This window comes from Alligator mississippiensis, chromosome 5, assembly GCF_030867095.1.
Source record: "Alligator mississippiensis isolate rAllMis1 chromosome 5, rAllMis1, whole genome shotgun sequence".
Lineage (NCBI taxonomy): Eukaryota > Metazoa > Chordata > Crocodylia > Alligatoridae > Alligator > Alligator mississippiensis.
In genome coordinates this window covers 174,796,313-174,816,891 of record NC_081828.1, presented here as the reverse complement: position 1 = coordinate 174,816,891, position 20,579 = coordinate 174,796,313, and the positions used below count along the sequence as shown (strand labels likewise).

General features: G+C 42.7%; 1 protein-coding gene across 2 annotated transcripts in view; it reads left to right on the top strand.

The window, feature by feature from the left end:
* The window catches only part of VPS50 (VPS50 subunit of EARP/GARPII complex), a 147,959-nt gene extending 128,106 nt beyond the window's left edge, over positions 1–19,853 (top strand). For both annotated transcript variants that reach the window (XM_059728996.1, XM_014603218.3), the window contains 6 exons: positions 5,201–5,349; positions 6,754–6,850; positions 6,979–7,137; positions 10,207–10,328; positions 13,365–13,554; positions 19,134–19,853. In XM_059728996.1, coding sequence (XP_059584979.1) covers positions 5,201–5,349; positions 6,754–6,850; positions 6,979–7,137; positions 10,207–10,328; positions 13,365–13,554; positions 19,134–19,253 — 837 coding nt within the window. In that variant the 3' untranslated portion in view covers positions 19,254–19,853. The remainder of the gene's footprint in view (positions 1–5,200; positions 5,350–6,753; positions 6,851–6,978; positions 7,138–10,206; positions 10,329–13,364; positions 13,555–19,133) is intronic.
* Positions 19,854–20,579: the final 726 nt, after the last annotated feature.

Below are 20,579 nucleotides of genomic sequence, written 5' to 3'. Positions count from 1 at the left end.
ATTAATTTCTTAAGCCATCTAAGTTGCTGTGGGTCTTAAACACAGATTGAACACTTGCATGGTTTTTATCAAGAAAACAGTAATGCAGCAGAGCAGGATAAGATTAGTTTTGTGCTGCACTATAGTACAGATTGCCCTTACTGATTTTTATTACAGCTGTTCTTTTTGTACGTTCTGCAAGCTAATACCTTTTCCCCTCATGTTTATTAATGCAAATACTGCTTTTGAGGGACTATGGGTGGCATGTGTGTGTTCTTATACTAGAATAAGGTCATTATAGTTCATTCCTCATGAACACAGCAGTTACCACCTGGTCAATACAGTTACTTACTAGCTTCTCTGTGGCCCTGAAGTTTGGGAAGATTTATTAATTATTCCTCACTTACATTCATAGATTCATAGATTGTAGAGTCAGAAGGGACCACAATGGATCATCGTGTCCGACCTCCTGCTCCTGGCAGGAAAGAGGACCGAGGTCAGATGACCCCAGCCAGGTGACTATCTAGCCTCCTTTTGAAGACCTCCAAGCTAGGTGATAGCACCACCTCTCTTGGAAGCCCATTCCAGATCCTGGCCACCCTTACTGTGAAAAATTTCTTCCTAAGATCTAACCTAAAACCACTCTCAACTAGTTTACACCCGTTATTCCTAGTCATTCCCTGGGGCACCCTAGTAAACAGCGCTTCCCCTATTCCCTGTTGACCTCCCCTAATAAATTTATAGGCGGCCACAAGGTCTCCCCATAGTCGTATCTTGTGAAGGCTGAAGAGATTCAGCTCTCTCAACCTCCCCCCGTAGGGTCTATCATGAAGGCCACTAATCATGCAAGTGGCCCTCCTCTGGACCCTCTCGAGATTCCCCGCATCCCTCTTGAAGTGCGAGGCCCAAAACTGGACACTGTACTCCAACTGCGGCCTGACCAGTGCTGCATAGAGGGGGAGCATCACCTCCTTTGTTCTATTAGTCATGCACTTGCTAATGCATGACAAGGTGCGATTGGCCTTGTTGATGGCCTCGTTACACTGCCGGCTCATGTTCATCTTGGAGTCAATTATGACTCCAAGATCCCTCTCTGCCTCCGAGCTGCTGAGAAGGACACTCCCCAACCTATAGGTGTGCTGGGGGTTTCTCCTTCCCAGGTGGAGTACCTTACATTTGTCTTTATTAAATTGTATCCTATTTCTCTCTGCCTATTGATCCAACCTATTCAGGTCAGCCTGAATCTGCTCCCTGCCCTCCGGTGTACTAACTTTGCCCCATAACTTGGTATCATCAGCGAACTTGGAGAGGGTGCTCTCCACGCCCTCGTCAAAATCACTGATGACGATATTAAACAATATCGGTCCGAGGACTGAAACCTGTGGGACCCCACTGCCCACCTCCCTCCAGGCCGTGAAGGAACCATCCACCACCACTCTCTGGGTGCGGTCCCTAAGCCAGTTGGCCACCCACCTGACCGTGTAGGCATCCACTCCACAGTTTGCTAGCTTCCCAATGAGGATAGGGTGCAAAACAGTGTCGAAGGCCTTCCTAAAGTCCAGGAAGATGACATCAACCTCGGCTCCCACATCCAGGCAGTGTGTGACCTGGTCGTAGAAGGCTACAAGGTTTGTCAGGCAGGATCTACCTGTGACAAACCCGTGCTGGTTTCCCCTCAGCATTGTTTCCCCTGCTGGGCCTGCACAAATGTGTTCTTTGATTATTTTCTCTAGCATTTTCCCAGGAATAAAGGTAAGACTGACTGGTCTAAAGTTACCTGGCTCATCCCTTCTCCCTTTCTTGAAATTGGGCACCACATTGCCCCTTTTCTAGTCCTCAGGAACCTGGCTGGAGCACCATGAGTGCTCGAACAGCTGTGCCAGCGGCTCAGCTATGACACTAGCCAATTCTTTCAGCAGCCATGGATGGAGGTCATCTGGGCCTGCTGACTTGTACCCATCCAGCTCCTCCAGGAGCTCCTTAACTATTTCAGAACTAACCGTAGGCGGACTGGTGCCAGGTGGACACCCGTCAATGATCGAGGTGGGAGAATTGGCTTGGTCGGAAGCGAAGAACTCATTGAAGAGCTCTGCTTTTTTTTCCCCACGTCAACCACCAACTGTCCTGATTTGTCCTGCAGGGGCCCTATGTTGCTCTGAGCTTTCCTTTTGCCTACTATATACCTGAAGAAGGACTTTTTATTGTCCTTGATTGTTGTGTTGAAGCCAGCCTGAGCTCAAGCCCCGCCTTGGCCTGTCTAACTGATTCCCTGCAATAGCGCGCCAGGGAGATATATTCGTCCTTGGTGGCTGCTCCCTGCTTCCATTGCCTATACATCTCTTTCTTTGCCCCCAGACTCTCCTGGAGTTCCCTGTTCAGCCAAGGGGGCTTTTTTGCCCCCTTACCTCCCTTCCTACGCAATGGGATAGACTCCTTTTGAGCCCCAAGGATCACTCCCTTCAGATACCTCCAACCCTCCTGAACCCCCATATGCTCTATATTCTTGAGTTGCATCCCCTCACTAACTAGCCTTCTAAGCTTGCTAAAGTTGGCCCTTCTGAAGTCCAACACCTTAGCCCCACTAGTTACTTTACCCACCCTTTGCTGGATATTGAACTCGACCAAGTGATGGTCACTATCTCCCAGGCTACCATGAACTGACATGTTCCCCACAAGATCATCCCCTGTTGCCAAGACCAGGTCAAGCAAGGCGCTACCCCTGGTGGGACTAGACACCACCTGGGTTAGGTGGAGGTCCTGCACACAGTGTAAGAACCTCCATGAGCGGCTTGTTTTGGCTGTCTGTTCCTCCCAGTAGATAACTGGGTAGTTTAGATCTCCCATGACCACCGCATCCCTCGCCTGTGTGACATCTGCTAGCTGCCCGGAGAATACATTGTCTAGCTCTCGATCCTGATGAGGAGGCCTGTAATAGACCCCCACAACCAAGTCCTTTTTCCCTGCCCCCCCCTGGATCCTGACCCACAATGCCTCAGTGTTCCCCTCCTCCACCCCCGCCTTAATGGTGGAAGACGTATACTGCTCCTTAACATAGAGTAGCTACCCCCCCCTCCTTTTTTTCCCCACTCTGTCACACCTATACAACCTATACCCCTCAATGCCTACCGCCCAGTCGTGTGTAGAATTCCACCATGTCTCGGTTAGTCTGACTAGGTCATACTGGGTGCTAGCACGCAAGAGTGTGAGCTCCTGCTGCTTGTTCCCCATACTCCTGGCATTTGTATAAAGACATTTTAGTCCCCCAAAGGGGGCTCTTGGTTTCCCTGTGCCTTGATGGCGTGTGTTCCCTTTATTACTTACCTGGTGTGGTCTGGTGCCTTGTTTATGGCTTACCAACCCCTTAATACTTACCTGGTGTGATGTGGCATCTTGTTTGTGGTTTACCAACCCTGGGCTCTCTTCGACCACCGGTTCCCTGACCCCCATCAAGCCTAGTTTAAAGCTTTTCGGAGGAGATCAGCCAACCTGCGGGCGAACAGATACTTACCTGTGGGAGAGAGATGAAGATCATCATCTCCCAGGAAGCCTCCTCCCTGGAAGTGCTGGTCATGGCTGTAGAATCCGAAGCTCTCCTGAAGACACCAACTCTGGAGCCGCCGGTTGACTTCCTTGATGTGGGCACCCTGGCGTCTCCGGCTGTTGCCAACCGGAAGGATGGAAGAAAATACAACCTGTGCTCCAGTCTTCTTGAGGCTGTCTCCCAGTTCATGGAAGTCCTTCATGATGTGGTCAGGGCTGGTCTTAGCTGCATTGTTGGTTCCCATGTGGATGAGGACCATGAGGTAGCAGTCAGAGGGCTTAGTGAGAGCAGGAATCACCTCGGTGATGTCCCTGATCTTAGCTCCAGGCATGCAGGGGACTTCTCTCACCATAGGATCTGGTCGACAGATAGGCCTCTCTGTGCCTCTCAGGATTGAGTCGCCCACCACAATCACTCGGCGTTTCTTTTTCTGCCTGGGCAGTGATCCCCCAGCCTGCCCAGTAGGGGCTACAGGGATCACCACCTCTGCAGGAAAATGCTGCTCCTCTGTCTCCTCCACGGTTATCAGGGCCCCGTATCTGTTCCCCACACGCAATGAGGAAGCAGACACCAGGCCCTGCCGCCTGCATCCAGAGGTGACTGTCCTCCACTCCCCTGCTGCAGACTCCTCGCGTGGAGTTTCACCCGTGGGCATCTGGAGCTGTAAGGAATGGAAATACCCGTCAATCACAGCCTCATCATCCCTGATTCCCCCTTAGCCTGCTCACTGCCTCCTGGAGTTCCCTCACTTGCTCCTCCAATTCCCGAAGGTGGGCACATGAGGGACAGACAAGGGGCTCCCCCCCTCCCCTCATGGCAGGGTCACCGCCAGGCCACCCCTGCAGACAGGAGGGCAGGGCTCTGTCTGAGTGGACACCTCAGAGGAACCACAGGTGGGCAGTGCCATCTGAGCTGCAGCTGCATCCTGTGCTCTTACCTTAGCTGCTCTTACCTTAGCTGCTGAGCTTTGACTCGTCATCGCTCTTGCTAGGTGCTCCTTCTTGTCGCTTACTCTCTGTGCGCCCGCCTCACGCAAACGCCTGCACATTAGATCAGAAGCTCTCTTCAATTTCAGTGCTTTTGTTTGCATACCTCTAATTCTTCTCTTTATTTTAGTTTTGTATCTTACATTTTTTTTTCTTCTCTTGGACTTGCTTGTTTTTTTGTCTTTAGCAAATTGAGATTTCTGCAGGATGGGAGTTCCTGCAGAATAAGATCAGAGTATTATCTTAAAAATATCTTTCACATTTTATTGTAAATGTGGTGCCTTTGAGATGTGACAGTTGCATTCTAGAAGCATGAAGTCTTTTATTCACAAAGCAGGTACACCCCTAGCAGCAAGAAACTTCCCCGTGTTTGCCTGCTTATGTATTTAGTTTCTTCAGAGTGGAGAAGTTAGGCAGTGAGGTTAAAGCCAATATGGGCATGAATTACAACAGTGTAGTGCTTCCTGAAACCTTTTGTTCTGGGCTGGAAATTGGGACTGTAAATTGAACTGGGATACTAAACAGTTTCAAATGGTAACCGTGATGGTCCCAATTGATGTAGACTAGATTTAAATTACAAACTAAGAGCTGGTGTGAGGATTCATCATCTAAGCACCCCATTGCCATTTTTTATTAGCTCAAACTATTAATGCTTTATGATGACTAATATTACAGACCTTTACATTTGTTTTAGGAGGTCTCTACTGATAGTACTGTTACCCTCACAGCTGTGGAAGAGAGAAAGGAAAAAGTGCCAAGCCTGCATCTTAGTCATCTGGTAGTTTTGACATCTGGAAATACACTGTATGGTTTGGCAGAGAGAGTGGTAGCCACAGAATCATTGTAAGTTATTTACAGTAAACCACATCTTTTAAGATGTTTTCCGCTATTATGATTTCTATTATTTGATTACTTTCATTATTGTTTTCCATTATTAGGATTGCTGCTTAATTCCTATTTTAGAGGTCAGCTTAAAATTTGTTATGTAATTATTCCTTAAAAATGTTTAACTAATAATTTGTAAATTGATTGCTTTTAAGCCCTGAAAAGATTCCCATTTTCTTGTCTGACTACCTGCAATAATACAGATAGTTGAATTTCACTCGATGACTCCCATAGTTAGTTTAGTAATCTGTTGTAGATCTAGTTCTGTATCCTTTATGAATCAGTTCAGGCCAGATTTTTAAAACCATAGTGTATTAATTTACTCTGTATTGTTTCAGTCTTTAGGATATTAATACATTGGAATGCAGAACTCCAGTAGCTTTGTCCACTTGGCTTTTTGTGATGTTCTTCAGTGTGTGGAAGAATTTGTCTTGCTCAAACAATACACAAATGGTGCATCCAGACTAGAGTGCATATGCGTTTCCCCGAGGACAAATAGCAGCAGCACGTAGTTGTGCTGCTACTATGAGTCCCTGGGGAATGCTCAGGCACGCGCACTCTGGTGGGTGGCAAATTGCCCTGGGGTGAGGTAGAGGAGGCTGAGGGCAGCAGCAGTGACCTGGGTGCTTGGAGCATGTCTGGCAGCTGGAGCGTGGTTGTGGCCAGCCAGGCTCCAGTTTCAGGCAGTGCACACAGCCACTGCATGTGCCACCCTGCTTTTCTCTGCTATGGGATCTCCTGGTATAAAAAAACCAAACAGATGTGCTGCAAATTAGGAGTGTGGCAAACATCTGCATGTGCAGCACTTGAAGTTTGTGGTGCTGGCAGTTGCTGGGGCTGAGAGTCTTCTCAGTCACAGGACTCCCAGCCCCAGCTGTGCATGGTACACCCCTGCAGCTGGGAGCCCTGCTACATGTGCAAGTTAAAGCTTATAGCAACTAGCTATAAAGTAAGTACACATTTTCAAAGTCTAATTTTATAGCTGGTTGGAGCTTTTATGGTGTGATATATACTTTACACATGTAGCTGGTCTCCAGATAATTGCACAATTGACCAGTTAATTGTGTGATAGTTGTAATGTTTAGAGAGGGCCTTAGTGGTGGATCCTATTTATCCCATATAGAAATAGGTGACACTTTATTCAAGGTTTCCCTATTTTGCAAAGAAATTGAAATATTTTTTGTTGGTGAGTGCTTGACAAACTATTGACACACAAATGGTAAAAAGCTTTATTAAGGTAAAAGCTTTCAACACAAGCTTTAATAGCTGAACTTCTTCCAAGTTGTTTAGCTGTGCAAAAAAGAAAAGAAGACACTGTAACTATTGTTTATAGATCACGGAGAATGTTTTGTGTTTTCCTAGGGTATTTTTGGCTGAGCAGTTTGAGTTCCTTCAGCCACATCTTGATACTGTGATGCCTGCTGCCAAGAAACCCTTTCTCCAGCAGTTCTATTCTCAGGTCAGGATTCTTCATTTTTAAACAGAATTTTTGTACTATATTGCAAGGCCATTTGCACAATATTGTTATAAATTAATTTTTGTTAGCAAGAAATTCTTTTAATCAAATTCTGTTTAACTTAATTTCAGACTGTGTCAACTGCCAGTGAACTACGCAAGCCAATTTATTGGATTGTTGCTGCTAAAGCTATTGACTATGAACAGATGCTGCTCCTCATGGCTAATGTGAAATGGGACGTGAAGGAAATCATGTCACAGCACAATATATATGTAGATTCCCTATTAAAGGTGAGCATTTTCCTAGAAGCTTCTAGGGTATTAGATGTAAAGCTAAAAAAAAAAAAAAATTACTATTGTAATACCAACGGTAAAGATATAATAGAAATAGGATTGGACATTGATTTATTCTCACTCATTAAGATGTTATGTATTTTCAGAGTTGTTATTTAATCTTACTTCTGGCAAAATGCATTAATCTTCAGGGTATGTGTGGTGTTACATGAAGGCGAGAGTATTGCAAAGAATTCATTTTTTCATGTTTCATTCATTGGTAACTCTTCTTACTTTCTCAGTGGAAGGATTGTTGTTGAAGAAGCTTCAGTGAGAGGTATATGGCAGTAGCATAGTGAGAGGTGGGTGACTGTGGTACCACCCACGGGTATCAGTTTAGAAGGAGCACAAGAATGGCAATTGCAAGCCCAGGCCCTGCTGCCATCACTGCTGCTCAGGATCAGACCTTGGTAGTTACACTTCTGATGCTGGGTTTAATTCCAGATGACAGGTAGAAAGTTGATTAGAAACAGCAATATTGCTGAAAATTAGGTGGACCTGGACAGTAGACTTATTTCTGATCAGGGTCTTAAATCCTCCAAGGGGTTATATCAACTAATTGAGTCTCGGTATAATCGGTCATAGTACCGACCAGCCTTGCAGTATACCTGTGAATGTTGTATACCAGCTTTTGTCAACCCACGGGTCAGGAACCAAAAGTGGGTTACGAGAATATATGAAAGGGTCGTGAACAAACTTTAGAAATGGATTAACTAACTTTTAAAAAATGGATTCTCCTTTAAAGGAGAAAAATGTGGGAAACTGTGGCTTTTCCCTTGCAGGTTGGCAGAGTTCCAGCCTGCAAGGTGCTGCTTGGGGACCCCCATACCCCACCCTCCAACCCTGCACCCCACACACTGGGATTGGAGGTTGTGGGGTGCAGCAGGTCAGGAGTGAGGGGCGCTGGGTCAGGACTGGCCATCAATGTTTACAAGTGGGTCCTAGTACAAAAAAGGTTAAAAACCACTGTTGTGTTCCATACTTAGACCTGTAGAGATAATGCATACAATTATGTGAATTAGACATAGATATAAACTGGGATTAAAAAAAAAACTTAAGGTAGTTAAGGACCCAACTTTGAATGAAAAGTGGACATCCAGCTGCCTTAGACTCTTTAATTGTACATAGTGCCAGTGCTCAAATGGAATGCCCACCCACATATACCACTTCATAACTTGTACGTTGCTTTAGGTAGATAGTCGCACTTAAGCATTTTGTGTTTCTAATGGTAATTACAAGGTTAATGGCAGAAGTATTTCTAAGTTCATTAAAAAACATGGAAAAATTTATTTTAATTCAATGGGCTGTTTAATCATATTGCACCTTTAATTAAAAGGGAAGTATGATCTATACATATACCTCAAGAGCTTTTATTCATGGTATCCAGTTTATACTGAAAAGAAATTGAAATGAAGAGTGAATCTGTGAGTGAGAATATATTGCAACAGTGAAACTGCAAAGATTGAGGCACTTTTTCCTTCTTTATGCTCTGCTATTTTTAAATGCGTTTTAAAAATGCATTTAGGGCCTTTTGATGGAATTGTTTTTTTATGGTTCAGTAACAGAGTGACTTCCATGAAACACAACTCTTGGTGTATATTAGGAGTGAAGGCAATTTTAGTCTATTTTTGGAAATACAGAATGAAAATGATTTATGTAATGGTAGCTTCTTGATGATCATTTGGTGAGAGAAAAGGGGAGAGAGCTTGCTGAACACAGAACACTGACACACCCGAAGTGTCTGAAATAAGCAATGCGTTGGATGTCATAGAGAACAAATTTTTGCAAATATTTCTATACTTAGTTATTCATAGTAAACATATATATGTCTAAGTGGAGTGAGTAAATTACTGGTTTTCTGCCCAGAGTTTCCACCAATATGGACTAATAGGCATATACGTTTTCATGATGACACGTAGTTTACCAGTTAAAACAAGTAGCTTTAGTACCGCTCTGTTCACCAGTGTCCCAAGGGATGACAAAATCGAATGGTCACAAACTCGTCTGCGACCATTTCAGGCTGGACATAAAGAAGAACTTCATTAATGTCCGAGCCCCCCAGGTTTGGAATAGATTGCCGCTGGAGGCGGTTCAAGCACCCACTTTGAATGCCTTCAAGACACATTTGGATGTTTATCTTGCTGGGATCCTATGATCCCTGCTGACTTACTGCCCCTGGGCAGGGGGCTGGACTTTGATCCTCTGGGGTCCCTTCCATCCCGAATGTCTATGAAATCTTAATTTTCCTTGCAGAAATCCTTTAAGGATGTTATAGCCCTGTTGTGCTAATACCATATTTACTCAAATCCAAGGTGAGTTCTTCCCCTCCCTTCATTCAACATAAGGGAAAAATCCCTGTGTCTTGGATTCAAATACAAGAAGGAGGGGCAGGTAGTTGCTCAGTCTCTGCCCTGACCCGGGCTCAGAGTTAGTCAGAGCTGCAACCTCTGTTCTCCTCTCCTGCCCCCCTGTTGCTTATCCTTTGTCAAGGCTCCAACTGACTCCAGCCCTGGCCTTGACCTGGTTCAGGTTACATAGCACATGGTTGCTCCAGCCTGTGCCTGCCCATTTAGCAGCGATGGCCCGAGCCCCAGATCTGGCTCCAACCAGGATCCAAACTTCCATGTTTTATAAAGTGCTGTAGCAGTATTAGGTGCTTAAATACTATAGTAGGTGTTTAAATAGAGACTTAATTTTCAAAGGTGTTGACTTCAGAAACAACTGCATCTCTCTACAATAAGGTGTGATTCTTTTTTGTTCTAAAAACTACTGTGAGCCATCTAGAGACGAAAAGAAAATTCAGTATTCATAACTATTATACTTAGCTCTGTAGCCTGTCTACATTGAGCTCTTGTGGATCTATCTACATTGAGTTCCTGTGGATTTTTGGCTCAGTTTTACTTACTTATGTTCTCTTTAATGTGCCTTTTTTGATTCATCTTCGGTATCTTTTATTCTTGAATAGTAGGTGTATAGTATGATTCTTCTTTTGTGCTTGTAGAATAATAATCACTTATCTTTCACCAGGAATTTGAACAGTTTAACAGGAGGTTGAATGAGGTGTCTAAAAAAGTCCGTATTCCATTGCCAGTATCAAATATTCTTTGGGAGCACTGCATAAGATTAGCCAACAGAACTCTTGTGGAAGGGTAAGTGGTTCCTGAAAGCCTCTGTAAAGTTAGTTTTCAGTTAATGGTTTCTTAATTTCTGTGTTTGCTTTGGAGAGCCAAAGATACTGATTCTCCAGTGAACTCTCCATTGGTACATGTTGCTTTCATCCTTTCCCATTAGTCTTTCTGTCTGATTTTTTGACTCCTGACACACACTCCTTTTTTTTCCTCGCCATCTACCACACTCATCCTCTGAAACTTTAACTTCCTTGTTGAGATACCAAGTGAACCCACTTCAGCACTTTTTCTCAGTCTTACTTTTTCATTTAACTTGCAGTCCTGATTCAGATTTCCTACTGACCACAATGCCCATTTCCTTCTGATTGTCGCTGCATGAAAAAATACTGATTTGTCAAACTAAAATTTTTCATAAGAATATCAAGTTTCTTATCTGCTCTGCTCCTTTAACCCCTTCCATTTGTCCCAACAATGCCATCCCATCTCTTGATCCCCATTTCACCTGTTCTTATTTCCTTTCATAGTCCTGTCTCTTCTTTTGGACTGTTTCATCCTTTTTCCATAAGCATGCTGTAGCCTCTTCCATCCCAACTTTGCCCCTTCAAACCTGGCTCAATCTTTCTTTCACCTCTAATTTCATTTAACATCCTTGTTGCCTGGAGTTCTCCAACACCAGCTTCTTTCCCTTGCACTTCTCCTTCTGCCTATATCTTTGAAGCCATTTTAAAAGCCAGACTTTAATAGCCATCCTCCCCTGCTCCCTTGACCAGTCATCCATCTTCAGTATAGTTAACCAGGTTCCTTTTTTTAAAATTGCACTTACTTGGTTTCTGTGATAGTCTGCCTTCTGATTCTCCTATTGTCTTTAATCGTTTCTTCAGCATGTCCATTAGTGAATCCTTCTCAGTCCTGCCAAATTTCTGCAGGGTGGTCTCATGGGGCTGTTTTTGATTCCCTCTTCTGTTTCCACTACATCTCATCTCTGAGTTGTCTTGTCCACCAAACCAAATTTAGCAACTGTTTCTGTGTGACAATGTCTCAGTTTACCCAAGCACTCCAGATCTGTCTCCTTGTCAGAATTAGTCTTGTCAATGTCTCTGATATCTCTTGTAGATATCTAATAGAGAATAAGCTCAGATGTAAATTGCTACAGCAAAGTTTCTAATCTTTCCTTCCAGCTTCTCCTTCACCCCTTATACTGACCACCACAGACAGTACAACCTGTTAGTCAGGACCTTAAAAATAGTCTCATCTTTGACGAAGGTGTTGTTACACATTACCTTTAGGTTGTATTAAGCATGCTTAATGCAGGATTGTCCACATGTTAAAGCATGAAAACTAATGCTAAGTGCCTTCTAGGGGCATGTCCAGATGAGCAGCAGTGTACGTTTCCCTGGGGACAAGCAACAGAGGCACACTTTATGGGAGGTGCAGCTGCAGCAGGAAGCCTGGCCAGAAGCTGGCCAGTCAGCCAGGCTCCAGTTTTGGATGGCGCGTGCTGCTATCATGTGCACTGCCCTGGCTTTTTTTGGCATGGATTTTTTTTGACCCCGAGATCTCCCGGAGTCAGCCCCCCCTTCCCCCATGCTGCAAAGTAACAGCATGGGGAACTCCTGCATGTGCAATATGTAGCACCAAAGATGGGTCTGTGGTGCCACATACCACACTTCTGCACTCTAGGTGTCTTTAAAGTTATGCCACTTTGGGCGAGGTGTTACCAGCTTTGTTACACGGAAATAAATTAATTTTCAGTCTTCCAGCATCATAGGATGCACTATCCTCTCCCTTCGCACTTTTGTGTGGACAGACTTTCCACCCCTTCATCTCTGTTGCCTAGGGGATTGTACTGCCATCAAGCCAACTCCCACTCCTGCTCCCAGGTTGTGTAACCCAATGCAAGCAGCCAGCTATTACTTAAATACTTTTTTATTTTCTTTTTTTATTCTTTTTTGCTGCTTTCTTTGGGGTTTTATTTTGTTCCATTCAGCTTCAGTGGCTCACTTCCTTTATTTCACCACAAACCCCATCCCTCCATGACTCCCAGTTCTATTCTCCCTCAACCCACTTCTCCCACCCCATCCCTACCTAGAGCAGGGGTCCTGGCTCTCCAGCCCTTTTAGTGGCAAATCACAGTTGTGCAAGTCAGAGATGGCATTGAGCCTTGAAGTGTGACTGCTCAAAGCTCATTCTAACAGTAACAGCGCTTAACATTCTCCACAAATAAGTAGGTCTGCACTTATAGCTAAGGGCAACATGTAACAGCACCCTTAGATTTCTCTTGGTTTTTACATACAAGCTGTGTCTTAATCATTCAGTCTTTGTCTGTAGCACATAAAATACGGCCTATCCACATAGCTAACATTTTCATCTAGGCTGTCATCATTTCAGTTACTGCAACATCTTTTTCTCTGACCTTGACAAATACAGATTTGCCTTGCTCATCCAGAAAAATCATTTTCCCAACCTGTCATATCAACTGTTATCTCTGTTTTCATCCTGCCACTGCCTTCCCTTTCATTTCACCAAAAAGGTTGCCTGTGCTCACTTGCAAGGCCTTTCAGAACCTATTTCTTGTTAAATGTCTCTTGCTCGCAATCAATACACTGTCTTCTGCCTCTAGTTGGCCAGTGATTCCTTCCTTTATCACCTACTTTTAAAATTTTTCAAAAAAGCACCTTCATGCTTTTTCCTGTAGTCCCTCTCGTGCTTGGGGAGAGCACTCTAGGAATATGTTGACAAAGCTACTTTATCCCATAAATCCTTCCTTTGTCATGATGCCTATATTTAAAAAAAGTGTTTAGGTTGCTGGTGCACTGAAACCATAGCCTAATATGCTTATTAATATTGTTTCATTGTTTTGGTTCATGGTGAGACAATGAGATGGGATGATAATGCAACTACAACCTAGCTGCAGCTGGGAAACAGGTAACAGGCTAGAATTTGAACCATCATTATATTCATCCTTGGGGTTTTATAGGCAAAGCTGAAAATGAATCACACATCTCATAGATGTTTATTTCCTATTAGTTTTTGATATTTCATTTGTTACTATTTTAGTTATGCCAATGTCAAAAAGTGCAGCAATGAGGGACGTGCCTTGATGCAACTGGATTTTCAGCAGTTCTTAATGAAACTGGAAAAGCTCACAGACATTAGGCCAATTCCTGATAAGGAATTTGTGGAGACCTACATTAAAGCTTACTATCTTACTGAAAATGACATGGAGCGCTGGATTAAGGAACATAGGGTAAGGGCTGAATTCTGGTACAGCATATATTTACTTTTTATCAAGATTTTTTTTTCATTATGATATCACATGAATAATAATACTGTGCAGCTGCATGTGATTAGTTTGTATGTGGTGAGTGCATATATAAAAGCAGTACATAGTGCACAAGTAGATTGCTGAACTGGCATCAATCACTTTTTCTATCTAGGGGGCCAGTTCCTGGAATGAACTATGTGAGGGATTCCTGGATACTAAAACAGAGAAAGGTCTCCCTCTGTCTCACAGGGTTCTATACCAAAGGTGTATTCATTTTTATGTATGTAAGTGAATAGCACAAATGTTTTGTGTGGTACAGGCTCCCTTAAATTGACCCTTTTACTGATTTCTAAAAGGTTCTATAAGACTTACCTTCTGCTGGAAGTAAACAGAACACAGCTATTGTCCAAGTAATAGCCTGGCAGGTATTGATGGCAGGTGCATTATGCCTGCAACTAGTCAGTGAAATGTGCTTATTGTTATCTCTTCCTCCTTCCCCTGTTACATCTTGTCATTAACCTGCACTGACTGTGTCTTTATAACAAGGGATGTGTCCTTACAGTACATGTCTGTGCTGTGCCTGGCATAGTGAGACCCTGATTGGGACCTAATGTAATATAAGCAAAAAGAACAACCAGTTTGTTCTTATACAAGAACTGATGCAGTCGAGATTTGGGTAAGCTAGTTAGTTGTACTAGCTGAGTCTAGCAAAACAGAGAACTACAGCTGAGTGTTTTCTGCGAGTAGCAGAGAATATGCAGGGGAGCATATGATACTTTCCTTCCCAGTTTCTTGTGGTGCCAGAGAAGTGTGTCTCAGCACAGCATTCAAGAATGTCATATGACCTCTTCATCCTTTATCATAAATAAGAGTATCTTTAACTGTCAGTTCCTTAATTTTCATTATTAGTATCTTAAGATGGCTTACTCCACCCCTACAATAAATAAATGCATTTACTAATGGCATTAGTATTAGAAGTTAGTGTTAGTATTAGACTGAAAACCCTTCCATAGCAAGGAAAACAATTTCTCTTCTGGTTCTCAACTCTCTGCTTTTCTAATGCTTAAGAGAAGATATGAATCCTGCAGCTGTTATCAAGAATGATGATATATTTTCACTTTAATATCATTCATTGCTAGGCACAGGATGTCAGATATTGTTGTCAGCGCAGCTTGTACCCTGTACACAGGTTTGTAACCTGGTTGTGACCAGCCTTAAGGATTTCCCAGAACTCAAACTGCTCAGACAGCTGCATTGCCAGTTTCTTTGTGTTTGTTATAAAGAGCAAGTGCTTAGAAATGTTTGAGTAGTAAGCAAGGTGGTCCAGTAGCAATTTTCTTAAAAGGAATCATCACCTATTGTCCTTGGGGACTCATAGACATTCTCCATCAACACTAGACGTAGTGCTGTCCTCCAATAACCAAAAGTATATGAGTTTATCTTCCCTTGAATTGTTTGGAGCACCCCAGTTCAGCTACAGTAGAAAACATAAAATTTTCTAATAGCTATGTTCAAGAAAACTCTTAGTCAGATTAATAATTATCCTTTGCAATGTTCTGGGCTGTTTAGGCTCCAGAATAACCTTTTTCCCCCTTTCCCAGTCTACCCTGGGTCTATCTTTTTCCCTTTTCCCCTTTCTGCTACCCTACTCACTTGTGACAAAGACTGTAGTCATCAATGACTGAATGTCTAGTTGGGAGTTCTAGCCTGGCAGGAAGGAAGAGGAAGAGATAACAATAAGCACATTTCACTAACTAGTTGCAGGCATAATGCACCTGCCATCAATCGGGGTTCCCCAGTGGTCTGCCCTGGGTCCAGTATTATTTTAAATCTTCCTTAATGATTATTGAATGAAGGGATTGAGTGCACACTTAGCAAGTTTGCAGATGACACCAAGTTTAGTGGAGTTGCAGACACTCCAGAGAGCAGGGCTAGGATCCAGAATGTGGAACATTTTTCTAGTCTATCCAGAATCAATCAACCAGATGAAAATTCAGTAAGGGCAAGCTTGAAGTCCTGCCCTTGGAACAGAGTAACTGCATACATACATACAGGCTAGGGAATGACTGGCTAGGCTGCCATACTGCAGAGAAGAACCTTGGGGTTGCAGTAGACCATTAGCTGAAGACGAACCAAGAATATGCTTTTTTGCAACAAAAGGTCAACTGTATACTGGGCTGTATTAACAGGAACATCACTTGCAAATCAAGGGATATTATTTTTTTGCTCTGTTTGGCACTAGTGGGGTCTCACCTGGAGTACTGTGTCCAGTTTTGGGATGCATACTTCAGGAAAAATGGGGACTGATTAGAAAGAGTCCAGCAGAGAGCTACAAAAATGAAGCAAGAGGAAAGACTAAATAACCCTTAGTCTTTCAGCTTGGAGAAGAGAAGACGGTGGGGGGGGAGGGATTTGACAAGTCTTCAAATATCTGAAGGATGATTATAGAAAGGATGAAGAGGGGCTTTTCTCTATGGCCATGGAGGGCAGGACTAGGAGCAATGGCTCAAGCTGCATCAGGGTAGATTTAGGCTGGAAATCAGGCAGAACTTTCTGACTATAAGGGTGGTCAAGCATTGGAGCAAGCTATCCAGATGTTATGGAATCTCCATCCTTAGAAATTTTCAACATCAGGTTAGACAGACACTTGGTTGACATCAGTTTAGTCAGGGATGATCCTGCCTTGAGTAGATGGCTAGACTAGATGTGAAGTCCCTTCCAGCCCTACTTTACTATGATTGGTGTGATAAATCAAGGAAGATGGAGGATCTTGCCAGGGAAAGATAAAAGTAATAAAATATGTTTGGTAGGTTAAACAATAGCAAAGGAAGCATAAGCCTAAATGTGACAGGGTGCACGAAGCACCTTGCCACGAGCAGAACCAGGAAGAACTAGAAGAGGGAAACTTAGCTTGGGAAACTGGAGGAGCCACAGCAGATCCCGACACAATTTGGATGAATGGAGACGCCAGCTGGGGCTGTGACAGAACCAGCCACCGGAAATCAAACAGAGAAAAAAGATCAGCGCGGGAAAAGAACAAAGAGAAAGAAAGAAGTACTATGCTGGCAAGCAAAGCTGGATCAGGCAGGCAGCCAATAGAGAGCTGCCATGTGGGACCCAGCTGAAAGGAGGGAGATTTAAAGGATGCCGAGGGAGCACCCAGGAGGAGGCAGAAGAAGCAGAAGGAAGAAGGAGAGATGGAGAGAGCAAGCAAGTGAAAGAGAACTAGTAGAAGACCCATAGGTAAACTCCGACCTTGCTACTTACCTGATGGGGTTCAACTGGGAGCAGGAGTCGGCAAAAAAGCCCGAGCAACCAGTGAGTCTGAATCCAGGGGATGAAGGGAACCGCTCTGGGGAACTGGAAGAAGAGGAAAGTGAAGTAGACTTTTACTCTCCCAGAGGGGAGAGGAGAAGAGAGAGAGTGTGTTCCAGCCACAAGAGGGTGACAAGGGGAGAACCAGAGAAAGGGGTAGTTGTCTTGAGACCCATGCAGAGAAGAACGGGGCAAGCAGCCACTTAAGCCTGGGCTGTAGATACCATCCTTCCAGCCAAGATAATAATGAACCTTAGCGGCAGTCAACATCGCCTGGAATATCAGGTGTGGTGAGGGCAGGGTATAGGAATGGTGTAGCCCTGCGAAGAGCCGCAGAAGTTCCGAGTCTCTAATCATTCTCTGTTGCTCCCAGTAGTGGCTAAGCATTATTTTCCATAACACTGAAGGTGTAGCAGGCGATTTATTATAACAAGCCACTACTGTTCCAGCTGGGAGCTGACGCGACTAGGCAGTGCAAGAGGCCCTCTTACACTAAAATATTTAAGACTGAGAACATCAAAGAAGGACAAAGAATGTTTAGATCATTCAAGGATAGAAGTGGAAGGGTAGCACAGGGAAATCTTAAGGTAAAGATGAGGCTAATTCCTCCAATAAATTAAGTTGTAGAATACCATTATATAGGATGTGGTAGACACTCTACTAAGATTTTCGTGGAGAAGTCCAGGCATTTATAACCTAGATTGGACAATACACTAAAAAGCCACTCCTGACTTCAAATGGGGTTATAAGCTAATAGCAGAATCCTTTCCCAGTGTGATCCTTGCTAAAGTGTATATTTAATTTAAACTCAACCAGTCTGTTATCAGCTTATTAGTGTAGATAACAACATGTTCTGGGAGGTGAAGCTGGTGCATACAAAAAAGGTCCCATCTGGTGATGAAAAACTGGAAATATCTCCTACAACCCTGGCTCATGAGGCATTCAAAATAATTTGGTAAACAGAGACTTTAAAAATACTTTCTCCAGTTTATACACCATGAAAAAAGCTGTTAGCTGGAAAAGCATAATGGATAGTGATATGCAGATAAATCCATTGTATGCTTCTGTTGGAGCCCTGGAAATAAACAGAAGCAGATAGGCCAGTTATATGACCAGCTCTTTCCCACTGTTAACCTCCACATTTTAATAGAGAGAGAGCTATTTAAGAGTGGCACAAAACACACCTCAGTATACCAATTCATCACCCCTAAAATTTTAAAATTTTATCATAACTTTTGTAGTCTTTGTCTTTACAAATGGACTTTTAAAATAATATAATTAAGTGCAAAAAAGGTCAAAAACAGCATTTTTTTTGTCTTTTGTTTTAATCCAGAAATATTGAGCCAGGATCCGTGTTGCTGTCTTTGTTATATTTTCATTTGTGTTTGGAAAGGAGTCTGGAACATTGCGGACATTACTCAAGTTAAATGCTTGTATTAATAATACTGCATAAATAACAGTCCTGTATTGTTTGGGGCCACACATCATTAATATGAAAAGTTTTTGAACTGCTGTATTGTGAATCTGTGCTCAGGATAACTTTAAATCTAGATAGAAAGGGATGAAAGAAATGCATCTTTTACAACATTGTCCTTGTTATAGTTGGAGACATGAGAGTTATTAACCCATAGTAAATAACTCTCATTTGAATCTACTGGCAAGACATACACTTGGGAGTGTGTTGAGTTATAAAGGGAGTTCTGGCAAATATGATGTTTTTACAAGTGTTAAAAATTTTCCTATTGATTTTTACAATATTTTCTTTCTCTTTTATCAAGCAGCGAAACTAATTTTGTATAAAATCTAATAGGTAAAGTTGTTTAGATTTTGATTGGAAATGTGATTTCAAACCTTAAAAAACATTCATATCCTGGTTATTTGTTTAGAAAAATCTTGTCATTGTACTAAAGTCTTGTCTGATTTGCACATTTTTCTCTGAAGAATGGAAAATACATTTAAAATGGCTTAAGATGTGTCAGTATTCACAGAATTACTTTCTGTGAACCCTGTCCAACATCACTAAACTGTAAGCATTTTCCATTATAATCTGCCATGTATCAAAACACTCTTTTGTTCCCGTCTGTCTCACAACTATGAATGTTATCCAGACCTGGCTTAGCTACAAGCTTTAAATATTTCTACAAGTTTCTATACAATAAACTAGGGATTTTTTATTTAGTTATATATTTTTCTCCAGTTATTTTTATTCTGTTTGATTAAAAAAAAAATCTGCTTTGTTTGGGCAGGAATATTCTACCAAGCAACTGACCAATCTGGTGAACGTCTGTCTGGGATCCCACATCAACAAAAAAGCAAGACAGAAACTGCTGGCTGCTATTGATGACATAGACAGACCTAAAAGATAATTGGAGAAAAAGCGCCTTTCCTTGTGACTGGAACCTCTTTAACATGAAGCATGCAAGCAGATCCCTTACAGACTACTGACAACATTCTGCTAACAAAACCAGTGTGCATGGCCCTTTTTATTGGCATAGGAAACTCTGAATCAGTGTGGTGTTCTAAATATACTTTTATAATCTGTAGGGATTTTTTTGATTTTTTTTTCCTGTTTCTTTTGTTACTTGCCTTTACAAAAACGGCACACTTAATGTATCATTGTTTAGCTGTATATTTTGCAAGACTGTATACTACTAGTAAAGGTAAATTAAAAACGCATTGGCTTAATATATAGTTGGTGCTCTTTTTGGGAAAGGAACTACTTTAAAATGTGGCGATTTTTTCCCTCGGACCCTCAGAACTTGTGCTTTATTATGAATATATGTAAAGTGAAGGAAAATGTACAATATCTTCTAATGATGGACCTTGAAACTTGCATGTGAATTGAGTGGACATCTGCAAAATACTTTAATGTTAAATCCATAGTCTTTGTATGTATTTTTAAATGTAAGTTTATTTCAAAATTAATTTAGTCATATAAGGTAATAAATAGAATACACTAATATGAATTGATGTGTGAGAATTTCTTTGCTGATTTTGACAATATATTAGGTAGTTTACAACAAAGAAGAGCAGAGTTCCTTTCATATCACATTTCCTCTCCTCTCCTTGTTCCCAAGCAGTAATGCTAGCAACACTGACTTTTGTAGCTAAGGCAATGGACTGGGACTCAGGTGACCTGGACTGTATTCCCTGCTCTGCCAAATATTTCATGAATGATCTTTGTCAGATCAAAGTCGCTTAATATTTCTGGGTCAGCCCCCAGCTGGTCTAAATTGTCATAGTATTGACCTCTGAATTTTTTACAGATTATATTACAGTAGAATCTCTGTTATCTGGTACTTCGCCAACCGGAATACTCTATAAACCAGAGTTTCCAGCTGGTTGGGGGGGGGGGGGGGAGTGGAAGCTCACACGCAGTGGCTGCCACCCTGTGCTGCCACTGCTCTGTGTGCAGCTGTCACTCTCCCCCCCCCCCCCCCCCCCAAATGCTCCGCCAGCCAGATGCGGGGGAGTGGAGGGGAAAGCTCATACGCTGCAGCTGCTGCCACTGCCACCCACCTTCCTGCACTGATGCTGCTCTGCGTTATCTGAAAACCCTGCTGGTTTATTTCAGATAACCAGAGTTTTTACATAACCAGCAATCCCCTTACCCTGGGGATGCCAGATAACAGAGATTTTACTGTATATTATATTACATTACCTGTTTCCCATAAGATCAGACACTATAGTGA